The 19,514-nt window shown below is 26.8% G+C and overlaps 2 protein-coding genes across 3 annotated transcripts in view; one reads left to right on the forward strand and one right to left on the reverse strand.

Annotated features, from left to right (window-relative positions):
• The window catches only part of LOC107444065 (sodium-coupled monocarboxylate transporter 2), an 81,970-nt gene extending 63,581 nt beyond the window's left edge, over positions 1–18,389 (reverse strand). The window contains exon 1 of the mRNA XM_071178821.2: positions 18,084–18,389. The gene's annotated coding sequence lies outside the window, so the exon portion shown is untranslated. The remainder of the gene's footprint in view (positions 1–18,083) is intronic.
• The window catches only part of LOC107444054 (sodium-coupled monocarboxylate transporter 2), a 29,449-nt gene continuing 20,533 nt past the window's right edge, over positions 10,599–19,514 (forward strand). The window contains exons 1-3 of one of the 2 annotated variants that reach the window (XM_043045345.3): positions 10,599–10,648; positions 14,992–15,400; positions 16,871–16,936. In XM_043045345.3, the coding sequence (XP_042901279.2) occupies positions 15,053–15,400; positions 16,871–16,936 (414 nt within the window). In that variant the 5' untranslated portion in view covers positions 10,599–10,648; positions 14,992–15,052. Of the gene's footprint in view, positions 10,833–14,991; positions 15,401–16,870; positions 16,937–19,514 lie in introns of both variants that reach the window. The other variant, XM_043045343.3, reaches the window with a different exon arrangement.

Consider the following 19,514-nt stretch of genomic DNA (forward strand, 5'->3'; position numbering starts at 1 on the left):
AATCCGTATTATGCAGTACTATGGGTAAAAACTATAGCTGAAAGATTTAATGGATCAATCGTATTATCGGTTGTGCAGGGGTTCGAATCCCAGCGCTGTTGCTACAATATTTCTTTCGTTCGTCCTGCACTCTTCAATCAGTGGTCCTGGACTATTTGAATACGAAACTATCATTCAGTCTTAAATAGGGCAGCAGCCACAGAGCTTCTATTGCCAATAAATTTTGAATTTTATGGTTCAGAAACTAAGCTAGTTTTAAATGGTTACTAAACCGCATAGTTTAAGTTTTGCAATTAAGGTCTTTTTAACCGTACCAGTTGTGTAAAAATACAGGGTGTTCCAAAATTATCTTTACAACTTCAAAAATTCATAACTTCGAACATAAACAAGATATTTATATTAATAAAGTTTTTTTTCAATAGGCTGAAAAGTTTTAAGTGAGGATGTGGACACCACAACAGAAAGCTCAATGCGTCTCATAGCCGTATTCGCTCCACATTTTCTGGACTTGTGCTAGGTCGTCCGGCTCCACTTTTTTGCAATAATGATCCGGTGCTCATGAAGCTTGTGTGCCATGCACGGATGGAGAGTCTGGATGGTGGGTCTCTTTGGAAATTTGTCCTGAAGTTCCGTTGAACCTGTGTATCTGATTTCGTCTCTATGAACCATGAGACGCATTGAGCTTTCTGTTGTGGTGTCCACATCCTCACTTATAACTTTTTAGCCTATTGAAAAAAAAAACTTTATTAGTTGCAGTAATACATGCAAAAGACAGAATATAAATATCTTGTTTATGTTTGAAGTTATGAATTTTTGAAGTTGTAAAGATAATTTTGGAACACCCTGTATAATGTTTCTAACTTTAAACATTATGGTTATTCGGATGGACAGACTGTTGCTGGTTATTTTACCGATATTTGAGAATGAAAATTTTAACCTACTATCACAACGTTTAAGTGAAAAAAGTAAAAAACAAACATTTCATAAATTTTCATTAAATTACTTTTTCTGAAAAAAAAAATGCTAGAAGTTTATTATAGGAATGTTTTATGCTATGTATGACTTTTAGATTAAGAAATAGCATGTTACTGATCTGTCATAAATCTAATAGAACATATATAACTTAAAATCCAACTTAAAATACAGCAAAAAACATTTCACAAATGTGATGGTCAATTGAAATTGTATTTTGAAACAATAATATGTTAGAATGATATTTCTAAAAGAGTAAGCTGTAAGCTATAAATAGTAAAAAACAGCAGTGGTTACCTTTGACCCTAAGTGTTTAAACTCTCGTTGAAAGTTTTGAGTTTTTAGATTTTAATCTGATGAAAACTATTAATAGCCATCTATTCGCTTCAGTAAACTAAACATTTGATGGCTTTTTTTGCTTACAAATTTTAACATAGGTTATTTATTTTTCAAGTATTAATATCATTTTACAATTTTAAAGAATTAAGAAAGTATTTTCGCCTTAAAATTGTTTGAAGTTTAAAATACACAAAGTTGAAAGGATAATTCTCAGTTGAACGTTTCAGAAATTTTATTTATACAAAAAACTTCTCTTTTTTTATCCTACTCAAACTGATTTTTAAAACCTCTTAAATGTAAATAAACCTTATTTTAACTCCACTTTCCTTGAAACCCACCGGATACCTTATTTATTCAAGGAATTCTCATTTTAAACCTACACATTTAATGATTTTTTTTAAAGCGGGTTTTGTAATACCTATCTCTAAAATATTTTTTGAAAAAATTGTGCCAAAATTATTTTTATTTTGAACTATGTTTTATTTTGAAATACCTTATTTATTTTACTTATTATTTCTTTATTATGATATTATTATAACATTACTTTATTATACTTTTTATGTGCATCATTCTTTCTATAATGTTATATATTTAAGACGTAAAACATTTCAGTTTCACTAGTCATTTCATCCGTTTAGATATATGCTACATCGATTGATTATTTTTCAGTTTACAGATTTTTGTAAATCTTTGTTCTACAATCCAGGTCTGTTTCTTTATTTCAGTGCAGTTTCGGTTAAATAATTTAAGTTTCTGGCTTCGTATTTATTTTTTTTTTACTCTATAAACATTTAGAAGAAACAATCGCGTTTAAGTGTATATTAAGCATCACTATGCAAGTAATGCTAAGCATTACTGTAACATAATCTGTAAAACTTTACCAAAATATTGCAACACCGTTTGAAATAGGATAGTAAAAAATATTTGTGGTGCCATCTACGCATTATGCTGCAAATGAATCTATTAAAGGTGCAAAAATGAATATAATTATATGAAATACACTCATTATTTGAATTTTGTGAATTTTTGATACATTTTACTAATGACTGAGTATTATTATACTATTTTTGTCACTTTATACATTCACTAGAATTCAAGACCTGATTTTTCGAGGAAATTGACAATAATGAAATCAATAAAGAAGTAGCGCTAAGGCAAAATTTTTACTAAACTATTTTTTTATAATTTTTGAAACACTATTAAGCAAAGCTAATAAAATAATTAAAAAGTATATCTAAAAGTGTTTAGTTAGTTACCGAAGTATTATATATATACCACGAATTTATTTGATATATTCCAGTATTATTATGTACCACACACGCCAAAATTGATCGAACATTTGCAAAATCAATTAGGGAATACGAGAAGAGATATAAATGAATAACTTCCTACGTTCTTCTTTGGAAATTGGATATTTTTTTCATGCTAAGTTCCTCAATTAGTTAAAAATTTTGACAACAGATGGAGCTTCTAAAAGAGAAAAACTCCTAAACAATGTTTCAAAACAGGAATCATTTTCAGCTACAACATTATGCACACTAGGCAAAAGTAAAATTCACGAAAGCTCATGAAAATATTTTGGTTGGAATGATCCGCAAGAGAAACTTATAATTATAGCCAGCAGCGCCATCTGCTGATAAGCTATGCAATTAACTTAATAATTAGATGAGAAGGAAAGGTTCGTTTCCCTTCCAGAAAACAGTGCCTTTTTGTCTTCTTCTCTTCAATTGGATACCTGAAAGTAACATCATCATATGTTAATCAGCACATTTGTCGATTGAAAAGCCAATCAAGTTTACTCAAGCACGCGATGTCATTTACAAGAATTTAATTAAATCTAATTTAAATCATATGAATTTTTCATTTGCGAGTACACAATTGAATTTTCAAATCATGGATCATCTTTGGATTATCTATTATATTCAATGAAGCATTTGTAAAATAAAATGAAAACATGATATATTTTTAGCGAATAAAAATGTTTCTAAAAGGTAAATGGGATTTGTGTTGTTTTTAAAATGCAATGTGCTAACTGAAAATTAAATTTATAATATGAGAACTGAATATTTAAGCTAGAAAACATTTCGTAAAGCGGCTTCACACAAAAGTGAGTGTATACGAAGAGAAAATGACGGAACAGAATTTGAAGAGGTTTCTCAATCAAGCTATTTATTATAGTTGAATAGAGAGTTTTGAAATACTTGGCTTAATAGAGTGATCAGCATTATGAATATGAAACTTCATAATTAATTTCAAGTTGATTGACAGTTCGAGACAAATAATGGTTCTCAATATAAGTCATTTATCTATACCTTAATTGCTATTCTAGCCGGTAGAATAATTAAAAATTTAATATTTTAATGCACATATTATTAAGGAACGAGAGAGAGCTTTTAATTATTATAGGAAGATGAAGTATTTTCAATGACTGTAGCATTTTATTTTGTCCTTACGACTCTAACAGTCGAAAAGTTGTGATTAAAATTAAAACTTTTTCTTATTGATATCTTTCTTTTTTACAAAGCGTAGTAACCATTTTGAGGTTAAGAAATTAAACTTTATTTCGTAAAAATTGCTCTTTTTTGTATTTTTTTTCTGTTTTACTTTAGTGTTCCTGTTTTGAGAATTTACTGATTCGATAATTTTAAATTTATCTCCTCAGATATGCAAGAAATTTTATTTTTAATTTATGTTTTCCCTTGTAAAAAGGCATTTATTCTTTGTTTTTCCGTACTTCTTGCATATTTTTTGAGTATTAATTGGGGAAAATGGAGATTGAAATAACAGAATATTTGATATAAAAAAATACGAATGTTTATTTTAAAATTTCGATTCCTTTCTGGTTTCTTTCCACTTTTTTTGAAAGTATCGATATTCTTTAAAAATAATATTGAGTTTAGAATGGGGAAAGTTAGAGAAGAGTTTATTGAATTTTACAACACTGTTATATAGTTTTAAGCATCTACAACTGAGTCAGATTTATTAATCAGATGCAATTTAGAGTCTTTCTGTAAAATATGTAAGCATGTTAGCAATTTAAGAAAAAAGTTAAGAAGCAAATTTAAAAATAACATGCATATTTTTTCCCGTCACCTAAGGATTTCATTCCAAATGGTCACATTCTTTATCTGCCGGAAGCTTTATAAAAGGATTTTTTCGACATTCCCGACACTCAGGAAATCTTATTGGTCTATTCCTGAAAGCTGATTGTGTTTTCTTATTGATCAATCTGATTTTCTCTTGATAGAGAATCGTGGCATCCACAAGTGGAGTTATTTTATAGCTCCACTTATTATAACTCCACTTATAACTCCATTATATATAAGTAATTTTGATTGAAAATTGACTTCATTTAAAAATAGCTAATATTTTACATACTGAGTTATTTAATGTTATTAATGATTAGAATTTATTGCTATTATTTTTAGTCATACCTGCCAACTTGGAAGTTTAAGTATAATAAGTATAATGTATAATTTATTAAATTTTACTATAAGAATGTTAGAAAAAATTGTTCGAGACTCTTATGTATGCGTACAATGAGAAAAAATATGTTCAAAATTAGCAGGATACAGTAAAATTAACCGTGTTTCTTTCTCTATGGGATCAGAAAGAAGTTCAGTAGTTTATAATATGTGATAAAATTTGGTAAATGAGATGAAATTTGGTGATTTTATCATGATACCTTAGAACATGGTATAAAAGCCATTTGTTCGATAAAATTATTCTTAAATGTATGGTAGAATTGTAAAATTATTATTTTAAAAGCCAGAATTTCTCGTGAACTATTACTATGTAAATGAAAAAATTATCAGTTCCGTAGATACCGTATTTTATTAAATACTGCATATTTTAGTCTAATTAACCAGATTTATGTTGTTTTTTTTTACTAGAAATGTTATTACTATACAGTACGAAAATCTCGCCATCTTGTTTTGCTCCATATTTGTATTAATCTTAAATCATGGTTGGTAAAATAATTTTAAATCAAATTGCTTGAATTAGAAATAACATCCTAAATTTATATACAATTTAAATATTCGAGAATTTTTTTTTTTGTTAAAGAGGAAGAATATAGCAAGTTTGGTTAAGGTGAAGTTGTGTTAGGCTGTTTATCCATACTAGAAACTTCTACATTTCTAATAGTTTTAATAGAGCTAGTTTTAGTAAATGCAGTAATGGAACAGTTTCGATTAAAAAGTTTATGATACAAAAAGTTTAAATAATTTTTCAGAAATATTCCTCTGAAACATTCGCTTCGATACAAATCTGCCTGTCTCAAGACAAATTTACTTTACTGAACGAATAATGTCCGTTGAATCATCATTTACGTTGAATCATCATTAAATATTATCTTTCGTTTTTTTTTCTGAAACGGGTCTTGCATTAACGGAAGCAATAAAAAATTTTAGAAACCATTCAAATGTTTACGAAATCATTTTTTGCCAAATTTCAAAATTGTATTGTATCAGCTCAGTGGGTTTTATTATCAAAGGTGGGGCAGAAAATTTTAGTCCGAAACTTTTATCAAGAAAAGTTATAAGAACTATGGTCATAGTATACGCGCCCATAATCCTTTATCCTTGCATTTTCCAAAATTAAAAGTGGTTGATTTAAAACCGGGCTTTGTTTAAGAGACGATTAACTATTACAATCTTAGTCGTTAGTAATAATGTCAGAAATAGAAGGGGGGCAGTTTTTATTCCACAACTCCTGAAAGTTTACTCGTCACAAATTTGTATGCATTTAGTAGCAATTATTACGATTTATTGTAGTGTAACTCTTAAAAGATATCTGGATTGGTTTTTATTCTTCGTTGTGATCTTAAAATTCAGAATTGCTTTAAAAAATGTTTTTAAAATAAATAAAAGGTTTCTGAAACTTTCTTCAAATTTTTTTTTCCGGATCGTTGTAAATGTGTCAAATAAATGTACTAAACTCAGTGGCGCGACAGTCCATAGAGGGCCAAGACCTACTGTGCCCATCTCAGTTTTCTTGACCTTGGGTTTTGGAGTGCAGGAGCAGATGTTCCGGTTAGGTGGTTAGCCGAACGCGAAACCCCCAGTGCTATGTCCCAAGCATGCTTGGGGATAAAATAAATGTAACTAAAAAATAAATGAGACATTTTTGCTTTTGGAATATTTTTGTGTTCATAAATTTTGTCATGCTTGGAGAGTGGAAAAGGAGTTCTTAAAATTGTGACCAGTTTGTAATAAGAGGGAAGGAGGGGGTACCAAAAATTGTAAAATTTGGAAAATTGGTTGAAATTAAAAAAGTATTTAAAACCAGCAGATTTTTATCTAATAATTTCTTTTCTTCATATTTTTCATCAAAACAGGTACAAGTTTAAACATATTACTGTTGTGATGTTCATAATTTAAATTGAAAAATTTCGTTCAAGTATAAAAATAGTATTTGAAATATAATCTATCACGTGCGTGTTGTTTCTCAACTGCTAGTTTATGTTTAAGTAATATAGTATGTTTAAGTAATATAGCATGACATGTGACAAGGGGTTAGAGAGGGTAAGGGAAGTGTTGAACTTTAAGACCAAATAGTGTAGAGGGGTTAAAAAAGCGTAAAGTTTTACGTCATTTATGGATGGCCACTTAGTTTAAAACAAAAAGATTTTTGTAATATGCCATTATGTCATTTTAAAATTGCAGGAGATACAAGTAGTGTTCCTTAACTACTATCTTTTCTTTAATATGTATTTCTATGCTCTTTTTTCAAAAATTAAGAGAACTATTTGCTTATTAAGGATCAAATTTGATTAAATAGTTAAGGTAGTGAGATTAAAATAGGAAAAGAATAAATAGAACAAGTAAATAAAACTACAAGTTAATAAAGTAAATAAAATCGAACAAGCATTTAAAACATGGTGAAGGTGTAGTTATTATTAAGGGTGTAATTCGCAGAAAAGGCAGGATTAAAAAAAAAAACTGTTTAAGTCAATTTATTTGCCTGATTACATGATAAGCGCTGAAAATAGGTGAAATGCGATGTTTTGTTTGATCTGCCGAATAAACAAGTTTTGGTGTTTTGAAAGCTTTGCTAATTGTTTTTCTGTTAACAACTTTTGAGCTGTAATTTTATTATTATTTATTTATATTTTGAAAAAAAAAATCAGTTTCCAAAGCTTTAGGCAGAAAGTTTTTCATATTTTATAATTACTTTTTTTCATAATTTACGACTTCTGATATGTATATTTGTTACATTTTTGATATGGATATTAAAACATATAGAAGAGCAATGATTGAAGAATACCCTGCATATTTGAGATATTTTTTGAATGATCTTACTACTTTGTTGCTACGCAAAACCGTATAAAAGATAAATATGATACTTTATGAAACAAAAAGTAAATATTTGCTTTTTCGCTAATCATTATAAGCTTTTAAATATTTTTGTTTTAAAAGTTTTAAAAGTGTTTGCTAATTTAAAAGCAAACTAATTGCAAACCCATGTTTCTAATGCTCTTTTATGTCAAATAACTTTGAAACATCAAAGCAACTTCCTCGATTCCATTAAATGAAAATCCTTGTACTAACTTTTTACCAGAACACTGTTGAACACAAACACTTTGAAGTTCGTATTGTTTTAATTTAGCGCTGAATAAATAAAAGAAATAATAATGTATATACACAGGAAAAAAATTTAACAGAGCCAGAGTTTCTGTTTTAATTTGTTTAAAAATTAGCACCTTAATAAATTTTTAGTTTTTTTCTTTATAACTCTCGCTTTATGCGAGTTACTGATGTCATGGAATATGATTTATTCTAATGTTAAGAAGGATATCAGCATGGGTACTTATGACAAAATTATTACCAAGTTTTGGCGGTTACTGGATGGGGGTACTGGCACGTGAAAAAATTGAAAGAAAAAAAGAATAAACTCGAAAGGTAGAAGGTTTTTGCTAATTGCTGAATATTCCATAAGAAAAAAAAAACTATTGATATAAAAGGGTTGAATTTTAAAATAAATTTTAAAAGCTAAAATGTAGTAATAGATTTGCTCTATATTGTTTGACTGAACGTCTATGTTTGTATAGAATGTTCAAAGACTTTGAAATCGATTTGATGCAAAACAAAAATTCCAAACATATAAATTTTATTTTTCTGGTGATTTTTCAGAGAATTGATTTTATTAGAGTTACATGAACAAATAAGTTAAAATAAAAAATACATTTTTATGTTGAAAAAAGCAACATTATAAAAGCAGCATTTTACATTAAATTAATTGAAATTATGCTTAACGAAAATAAAGGAATGATATTTAATTTATTCAAATATAATGATTAATTTTTTAAGCATTTCGAAGTATAATTATAATTTCTTTATTTTCGAATGCAGTAGATGGCAGCACTAATTTTTTCAAATTATAATTAAACAAGGAAAAACTTAGTATAGAATTAGAGCACATCAAATATATTTTATTTATTATTTTATAATTCTGTTATTGTTTTAGATATAATATTAATTTTACAGGTTTAGTATTTGCAAAGAGTAACTTTTCACAATTAATCAACTTCTAAAGATTTCGTTTTTAAATAATTACCTAAATTTTACTCTAAAATTATAAGATTATGTTTAATTGTAGTTTTTTAAAAAAAATTGACCAAGAAATAATTAACCAAATAAAAATTATTAACCTATTGCATATTGTATATATTAACAATTGCTACTAAGTAATTATTGTTACAAATAAAAAATTCCAACAAAAAGGTAAAAAAAAGATGTTAGTAATTTATTTTTTGAAATAAGTTTTTTAGCTTAGTATTAAAACAGTGAAAGAAGCAATTTGTAATTAAAATGAAATAGCGTTACACTTTTAAATCATCGTGAATACTACCTTAACATTCAAAGAATTGTTTTAAATGACGTGAATAATTAAATTTTATTTTTATTTCCTTAAAGAAATATACTTTTTTGTAGGAGTAAAATATTAAAATGATTCTATAAAAAATTAAAAATAACAACAACAACAACAACAAAAATGATTTCGAGTAAAATATTTTTTTGACAAAAGAGCTTATTTCATTAAGAAATAAATTTTTTATGTAAGAATAGAAGCTTATAAAGTAAAATAGAATAGTTGTTGAAATACAGTGCTTAAAAAATTTGGCACAATTAATAAAAGAAAAATTGGTGTAAAAGGAATTACAAATAAGTAATACTTTTAAAGAATATATTAAAAATGAAATAACTTTCAGAAATTTAATGAAAAACAATCAACAAAATGAATTAGTCCTTTCCTTAGCTTTAAAAATAAACGTTATCCATAATTGAAATATTAAAAAAAAATATTTTCACTAAAAAATATAATGTAGTTAATCGAAAGTTTTTAAAATATAGACCTTAAAATATAGACTTTAAAATATTTCAGTGTAAAATTAAGGTAAATCGTACGATAGCTGAGTAACTGAAAGAAATTTTACGGTTAAAAAATATTTTAGTATTTACGGTTTTTTTACCGAATTCTGAAAAAAGGTTAAATATACAAAATTAATATTTTCATTCTTAATATTGTATTTTTAAACTAAGGTAGTGTAACTGATCAAACTGTTGATGTACACTGTATTGGTCACAAGAACACAGTGCTTTAATTATAAATGTAAAGATTATATTTCCCTTCAACGTGTAAATCTACGAAAAATTATTTGAAAAGCAATTCGCTATAATTTCAATCAATTATTATTTAAATTATTAATCAATGTTCGGGCAATAATTTTTTGACCATCATTTCATTCAATAAAATGCATTCTATGAATTTAGTCACCAAATTTAAATTAAAAAGCATTTTTAAGAATTTTTCAAAGCTACTATAGTAGCTTCTGCAAAGTTAAAAATACCTAAAATTTAAAATTTAGCATTTTTCTACCATAAAATGTATTTTAATTATTAAAATAAAACAATAAAATATTTCAAAATATTGAATAATGATTTATTATATATAAAATGTATTGATTTTCACGATTTTCTGAATAGGCTAATATGGTATAGGGAATAATACTTTAATAGATTTTCGAATTTATTTTTAAAACAAATATGTAAGAAAAATAACGCAAAACTTTAGAAGTTCTTTTCGTTCAGTAAAGAATTTCGTTTGAAGATTTAATACTTAATTTAAAGTGTCCTTCTGTTGTGTTAGTTTGCTCAAGTTCATATACTCATAAAATAAAAATCTCACCCAAAATCTTTTCTAATATTTGTTTTCAAATACAATATATGTATTGAGTAAGGAGAAAATTTATTGTCCTATTTTATTTTATTGCATGACCATAAAAAGTTTCCCTGTACAGATGGAGTAAAAGCGAGTAGTATTTCACAACTGACTTGTAAGCTGCTGCCTTATTTTATTATCTTTATTTCTGCGTACGTTACAATAGTGAAAAATTTAAAAGCATCGATGTTTGATTCAGCGCTTTTCTATTAGAATTAAATAATTTTGTTATATAGCATGATTCACAGAAATTGCTTTTAAATTACATTTACTTTACGGAATTCACTTCTTTTAATGAGGTATGTTAGTATTTCATGTTAAATAGCTTAACTGTAATTTTTTGTCTACAATGCTCCAAAAAGATTTCTCAATTGTACACGGAGAAGAAAATTCTCGAAAAATTACCGAACTGTATAGTAATGACATTACAGGTAAAAAAAACCCCGATAATTCTGGTTAATAAAACCAAAATATACAGTATTTAAACCATTCATTTAATGTTTTTTCCTTTCATATGGTAACGATTTATAGGGAATTCTGGTTTTCAAAAATATAGCTCTTATTACCACAAATTTAGTAAAAAATACAAAACTAGAGATTAAAGTTAACCGAATAAGTAGTTTTTATGCCATGCTCTAAGCATGGCAAAATTATCAAATTTTATCACACATTATAAAACCCTATTTTAGAGTTGATTTTACCGAAACATACGCTTTGTTAAGAATTACCTAGATTTTTGGTGCTCCCTTAGAACCAAAAACAACGTAAATTTTACAATATTCTGGTAGTTTTGGCCATACCTTTTTATTAGTGCATATTTTAACTTTTTTAAAGGATTTCAAATATGATTAAAAACAAGCAGTGTAAGGCATAAATTTATGAATAAGTACGTGAAAGCGAGCAAAATGAAAAAGCTTGTATATTTAGAGTAACGATAACTCATTTGGTGCACCCATAATTCCAGAAGCGCGGTGAATTTTACCATATTCTGGTAGTTTCGACAATGCCTTTCTTAATTTTTCGTTTTAAAGGTTTACACGGGAGATCTTGAAATTTTTTAAATGAAATGAAAAACTAATAGCGTGAAGTGCAAATTTATGAATAAAGAAAGTGTACGTGAAATGTATGAGAAAACAAGGAAAATTTTAAAGTTAACCTTATTTAGATAAACTATAATTTATAAGTGTTTAATTTAAAAAAAAACAACTTTTGATATCAACAATCTTTGAAAAAATATTGTTCGTAAATTTAGAAGCAAATTCTTTTTAAAATAAAAGCTTATTTTATAACCACCATTGAAACAGAATTTAATGAAATTCAGTCACAAAAGGAACAGGCCGTTATTGGTTATAAGAAAAGTTTGAAAAAAATGAGAAATTGATGTAACGTTCTCAGTACCCTGAGAAACAAAGTATCGTAAAAACTACCAGAATACTCTATGGGAAAACCAAATACCTTGTAATTTTTAACAAAGCGTTTTAGTTATCATTTTGGTAAAGTTACTAATTAAATATTGTTTTATAATATGGGATAAAATTTGATAAATGTTTTAAGTTTGATAACTATATCGTGATACCTGAGACCATAACATTGAAAAACAATTTATTCGGCTAAAAGTGCTGTTTTAAAAATTTTATGTTTTAAACAACGTGTAACATTTATTCAATCCATATTATTAAAGAATTATATATTAAAAAATTAATAAGAAGTTTTAAAGCTGTATTATTGCTAAAAATTTAATTCAGGATTGTGAACAATATGTTATAGGAATACAATAATAAAGAAATACATATTGTCAAAAATTTTAGAATTATCGTGAAAATTTTTTTTAATTTTACTTATATTTCGTTTTAATTGTAAACAACGAGGTGTGAAAGAAAAATGTAAAAATATTTTTATTATTTTTTGACATCAGCGGTTAAATGGATATTTTAGTGTAAAAGCAGTTCTGTGTTTTAAAACTGTTTCAATTTTATCCCACACGTTATATAAATCTTCGAGTATTAAATGTTTGGATAGTAAATAGTGTAACCTCGAGGTAATAGTTTTGGAGAAGTAAATATTTTCTGGTTTATGCATGCAAATATTTTCCTCCGAAATAGATACTATGAATTTTTAATATTTCACGAAAAATGTGTAAACTTCTTGTGTCAAATAAAGATTTCTTGTTCGAGTATATATTTTGAGTAAATTAAAAAAAATAAAATGCTTTTTCTTGTAACATTTACTTGAAGCTGAATATATTGAAATTAATCTACATTCATAGAAGTCTGAAATGCTTATAAAAAGCAATAAAATATGACGACATCGTATTAAAGGTTGAAACAGGCATTTTAAAACAAACATATATTTAAAATCTTATCAATTATTTATATTCCTAACAACTATAACTATTTTTTTATATTTCTTGGAAATTTAAAAGCAAATAAGCATAATCATGATTCTGCTTAATTTTTCTTAAAATTATTTTGTTACTTTTGAAATCATTAGTGCGGAAGAATTTCGCCTCTGCTGGCATTAATTTCTTTATTTTTCAATTCTTTCTCAAACTTTATGTTGCTTCTGAGCAGCATTATTTTGATTAATTAGTTATCGTCAGTTACCTTTTCGATTGGGAGATTGAGGGAGATCTTATTATTCCTTTAAGTGACTTAGATGCTCAGATTTTCTACTAACGCAATTCATTATAAATTCACCATAGATTTTTAAAAATTGTCTGTTAGAGATTGGTTGGTACCATAGTCTGATTATTTACTCACTTCCCAAAATGATTGAAGTTTTTAAAAATCAATTGAAGATTGTTGATATGTGATTGATTGTTGGTAAATATTTTTTTTTTTACTTTTGAAGAAAATTTTATAGTTAAATTTGATGTTTGTAACGAATAAAACACTTATTCGATCATTGCAATGTACAAACATAGTGATATAATTTTGTTGTACCGAGCCTTATTAAGGAACAGAAACAGTTCTTGCACTTGATTTTCGAAGGGTCCATCAATACATGAAATGAAACGTTTAAGTGAGTAATATGCTATATTTATAACTGTTGTAAGTACTTAAGAGTATTTCATTACTATTAAGTTTTGCCTGTCATCTAGTCAGTGTCTTCTTTGCTAATACTGAAAATAGCGTAAAATGTCAAATGTCAAAAAGACAAAATTATATGAAAAGGAATAGTGTTTTAATCTAATTTTTTAATATTTAAAAAATTACTCCGAAGCTGTGCTATTTGATCTTATATAACATTGAAAATATATAAGATCAAATAGCACAGCTTATAAAGCATTGCAAAAAACTGAAAAATATTAATGAATTTTAATGATTTTTTCGAAGTAGAAAAAAGCTCTCTGAATTGGAGATTTTTATGCAAGTCTAATAATATTTTAAAAATTTCAGCTATTTGTTGGTTTCTTACGTTTATTTATTCTTGTGTTTGTTTCAATTCTATGTGAAAGAGCTTCGGAAAAAAAATTTGAAATTTTAGAAAAAAAATTTGAAATTTTGAAAAGAGTTGAATGTTCCATCTCTTTCCTTGACAAATGCTACTTCTGATATGAATGTTTTTCATAAATTTTGAATCGATTTTCATATACTTTTTTATCTAGTTTCTTTCTATCTAGTTTTCTTTCTTTTTCTTTTTTATCTAGTTCTATCTAGTTTCTAGTCTTTTTTTTAAAAAAAAAAGAACTTGAGAAAATTTTTCAATTTTATTAATGAATATTTTTTTAATCTAAATTGAAGATTGAAGTTTAGTTGAACAGAAAATAGTTTTTTAATTTTAAGTTTTTTTTCGGCAATCCGGACTTGAATCCTTATAGTTGTACAGACGTTTTAGGACTACTTCCACAATTGAATTGAATTTACTTAGGAATACTTTCACAATTGAACCTAGCTATTTTTAACAAAAAACATTTTGATAATATAAAATAAAAAAGTTGGGAGAATAAATGAAATTTCGAAGTGAACAAAAAACAAAACAACTTTTATAACAAAAGGTGAACAAAAAAAGAAGAAAACAAAAGTGTATCATCAAGTTATGACCAGTAGTTAGAGTAGTTGAGGTTTTTCTTCCAGATCATAAAATAAAACATTTTAATCCCTTTCCGGAACAGCAAAAATTTAGTCAAGCAGGACATTAGCAAGTGCGACCGTAGACAACATTCTAAGTGAAGTGGCATATTTTAGGTCTTGGTTATTCAAGGAATAGTGGTTGCTAAACATTTAAAAGTAATACACTCTCCAAAATATACCCTAGAATCTATTTTTCACTCAGTATTTCTTAAGAAAATTACCACTGCAACTTGTTTAGATTGTACCGAAACATCATTCTAAAAAGCATTTAAGACATTGACATTAATAAGCATTGATTATAAAGTGTTAAAAGTTGAAAAACAAACGCTATATTTAAAATATATTAACTTGATTACATTTCTGTTAAATTTATGTTTCCTTATAGGCTATGCAACTATTCTCGTAATCGATAAAGGTCTTCCCAGAGAGCAACTTTTATAGGCAATATGACTTACATACTGAAGGATGTGTTTGGAACAATTGATGACGTTGTATTTGCTCTTATGCTTCTACTGTCCGCAAGCATAGGCATTTGGTACGCTATCGTGGACAGAAAAAAGAACAGCACCCAGGAGTACTTAATGGGAGGCAGAACTTTGAGTGTTTTTCCTGTGGCTATGTCTTCATGGCACGGTTTTCTCTCAGCTGTCACTCTTTTGGGAGTACCATCTGAAGTTTATCGATATGGAACACAATATTTGACTACCTTCTTAACTTTTTTCTTGATTATACCTGCCACTGCTTACCTATATGTACCAGTATATTACAATCTGAGAATAACTAGTGCGTATGAGGTAAGCTCACCTCAATAGATTTCAGACTGCTTATAATATAATATAATATAATATAATATAATATAAAATAATATAATATAATATAATATAATATAATATAATATAATATAATATAATATAATATAATATAATATAATATAATATAATATAATATAATATAACATAACATAACATAACATAGCATAGCATAGCATAGCATAGCATAACATAGCATAACATAACATAACATAACATAACATAACATAACATAACATAACATAACATAACATAAATATAATATAATACAATACAAAATAGACGGCTGTATCAAATGAGCTGATGAAAGTGAAGTTTATATCCTTTGCTTTATTTTGAAGTTTCTTATAAATTATTTTATATTATTTCGTCACTCATATGAATTGTATTTTTATAATTTCCAGTAAAATAATATTTTGCATTTGCTTAGTTTTAGTATACATTTTTAGAAAGATCGATTTAGTGTTGTGCCTTAAAACTGGTTTAACATTGAAGCAATACTCTGGTCTATTGGTAAGTTAAATCATGTTTCCATGCAGGTTGAACCTGAGACCAAAGCATTCAAGTGATTTAAATTTCGGTAACAGAGTGACACCTGGCACCCTATTATTGTGAAACCTACAATTCAAATATGAAATTTTTGTTATTTTCCTACTATTATGTCAAAAATTTACTACTATCTCGAAAATCTTAACAAATCAGTACTATTTGTTAAAAATATTCTGTTTTTTTTCCTTCCGATTTTAAAATTGAATTTTTGAATCAAATATAATTTATTTTAAATATTTTTAATTTTAGTAATAAATTATTTCGTACTGTGCTATAAATTTTGATGCGACTTGAAGTATAATATCTTACATTTTTTTTAATCAACCTTTATACAATGAAATCTTTAATCAAAGTTTATCGGACATTTAAACTTGACTAAACAGTAAAAAATTCCGGTAAAAAATGCCAGCACCCTTGATGCGTCATCCGTACAATAAATTCCTCCGTAAAATTTTATACCGTATATTTTACAGTAATAATTATTTAATTAAAGTGATTCAGTGATTTTTCAATAAATATTACTAAAATATTAAGGTATATCAGATTTTTTGTAAAAAGTATCAGCACTCTATATGCCTATTCATTTCACTGTAATTTAATACAGAATTTTTTTCAGTGTACACGATATAGTTGTTTAGCTTGAACTTTGACTTAACACCTTATTAAAGTTGCAATAAATGTGTACCGTATTATGTTTTAATGCTGAAAAGTTTTTGAGAGTTTAGTTATAATTTGCAAGTTGCGAGAGCTTTTAGAAATAATTTAAGCACATTTCTTACAAAAATATGAATGTAGAGTTTATCATATATTTTAACAATAAACGAAAACTGTCTAATATTTGTATCTCTTTAATATTTTATCTAATTAACTAAATATTCCTTACCAAAAAAATGTGATTTTTTTCAGTATTTAGGATTAAGATTCCATAGATTCATAAGAACAATTGGTTCTGGTGTGTTTTTCATACATATGGTGAGAAAAGTTCTTTGATTTATCAAATTCATTAATATACTTGTTATTATTTTATTAAACGTTCTTCTAATAATCAAAAACGCTAACAATTTGAAGATATATCACATTTTTTTTCTCTTAATGAGTGATTGAATCCAAAGATTAATTTTTAAATTTCTGTATTTTTTGAGCAAGAGTGAAAAATAAGTAATTTAACCATGTTTTTAACTAACACATATGTTTCCTTATAATGCTCTGAATAAATATATCTATGCATTTTGTTAATAGAAAAATCCACCGAAAAGTAGAGCAAAAAATATACTTAAAATAACAATGTCTTCTTTCTTATTTTTAATGAAAATGGAGAAAAACAGTCACAATGTTCCAAGAGTTCAAAATCTGAAGCTCTTTGTCAGAACTACAAGCAAATGATTATCGCGTATTAATTAATCATCATTTATGAGTAGTCCTAGCGAAATCATACGTATTTTGAACGGTTGAAGCACATTAACATTTTTTCTACTTACGTTATTCATCCTTTGTAAGACCGTGGGAAGCATACTTCCCACTAACTTCAACTTTTAATTTCAATGAGAGACTATGTTCTCATTTATGATTTGTGCTGCCATCTGTTGATAATTTAAAAAAAAAACTTTTAAAAAATGAATGACTTTGCTTTACAAACATGTGGATAACAGTTAGTGTGTGACCAAGAACACTGTAAAAATTTCAGGATAAAAAGGACTGGCACCCTGAACGCAGCATCCTTAAAATCTATTTTACCATGAAGTTCATTTTCACCATAAAATTTTACCATAATTTTCCCAGCAATATTTATTTAATTATAGTGATTAGTTGATTTGACGGTAAATATTACGATAAATCCGATTTTTTTGTTCTGTAAAATTTTACTGTAAAAACGGATTTTACGGCATCATGCACCTGTGACCCCTGCGTTTCTGAGCTTTATTGTCCTTTAATTTTTGGCTATCTGAAATCAAAATGGTTACACATTGCAATTCTAGACACGTTTACACAAAATGTGTTAAGTTAAAATGTACAACTATATCATTGAATGTATTATGTATAGAAAAGAAATAGATGTAATAAACTGTTACGTAAATGAATTCAAGAAGTAAAAATGAATGTTAAACTTAAAAGTACTTACCTTAAATTCAAATTCCTCAGTAAAATCAGTTTTGCGTTTAATAAAGCGAGATACTAATTGGAATTAAATATTATAAAACTGACCTTTTTAAAATTTATTTTAAAAATCCTTATCAAATATCTGATTTACAGTTTCCATAATTACAATAAGTTAAAACAATTTTAAACTTTGCAAAAAAGTAAGTTAGATGTATTAAAGAAGTATATGTTTGTTATTCAAAAATAGTTGTAAATATATGAAAGACAAATATAATGTAAGCATAACTAAATCTGCATTACGAAACAAACAGTTATTCCAACGTTAAGTGAAGCAATTTCTCTTATTAAAGGCAGACAAATTTCACAACAGATATATCAGGTGACAAAATAAGACAAATGTGCTTCTATTGCTAAAATATGAAAATTTCATTTGTTCTTAGTGTAAAAATTGATTATAAATTGCCATTTATTCAAAAAATAATAACGCACTTTATAAAATAAAATATCATTAATTAATCTGAAATAAAAGGGATTTAAAATAAAATTCAATAGAAAAATATCTTTGCAAATATCTGATTTTGTTAAAATGCTAATACTTACAAGAGACTTCTGATGAAACTATCTATTCTGCACTGCGCAAATCATTTTTAATTTCATATTTTAACTTATTTAAATTAATACTAGTATTCTGTTTTGAATTACTCAGTGGGATAATTATTTGCATACACATGAAATTAAAAAGGAAGTCCTGAGACTCTTTTAAACTTTCAATTTCTATGGACGTTGGTAAGATTTAACGTTTTTTTTCTTCCAACGCCCACTTGACAATTCGTCAATTCAGGAGCATAAGGGCAGATTTGTTGGCAACTCTTTCGGGGGCACCATAATAGGCAGGCTGACGTTACTGCCACAGTAAGGACAGATGGTACAGAGAATGAAAGAACATCAATGCTTTGTCCGGGATTCGAATTCAGAACCTTTCTGATAATTAATGTTTAATAGACTTTTCAGCTTGTACTTTTTACCAAATATGGGGTAATAAGAAAATAATCTTGAAAATCAAAAATTTCGGACAACCATTACCGTATGAACGGAAGAATTACGAAATTAAAAGTTTAAATAAAAAATGTAACTGGACATGTCGTTACTAAAATGTACGACAGTTTTACCAGAATTACCGCGAACATTTTTGAAAATATTTGTTTGCTCAAGTGCCAAAATTAAGAATAGTAGCCAGAGGTTTAAAAAATAACTAAAAGAAAATAATGAAACATCTTTATTTTATACTAGTTGAATACCCGTTTCTCATGCGGGGTGAAAAAATAGAGTTCATAAAGTCAGTACTGGGTAACACTGTAAAATAATGAACAGAACTAAGACGAATACAGACACAAATAATAAAGATAAAATAATTCCAAAGTCTTTTTTTATTGAGTATTATTTGTTGACCTTA

This window comes from Parasteatoda tepidariorum, chromosome 6 (genome assembly GCF_982258835.1).
Source record: "Parasteatoda tepidariorum strain Cologne lab strain chromosome 6, Ptep-v5.0, whole genome shotgun sequence".
NCBI classification, from domain to species: Eukaryota; Metazoa; Arthropoda; class Arachnida; order Araneae; family Theridiidae; genus Parasteatoda; species Parasteatoda tepidariorum.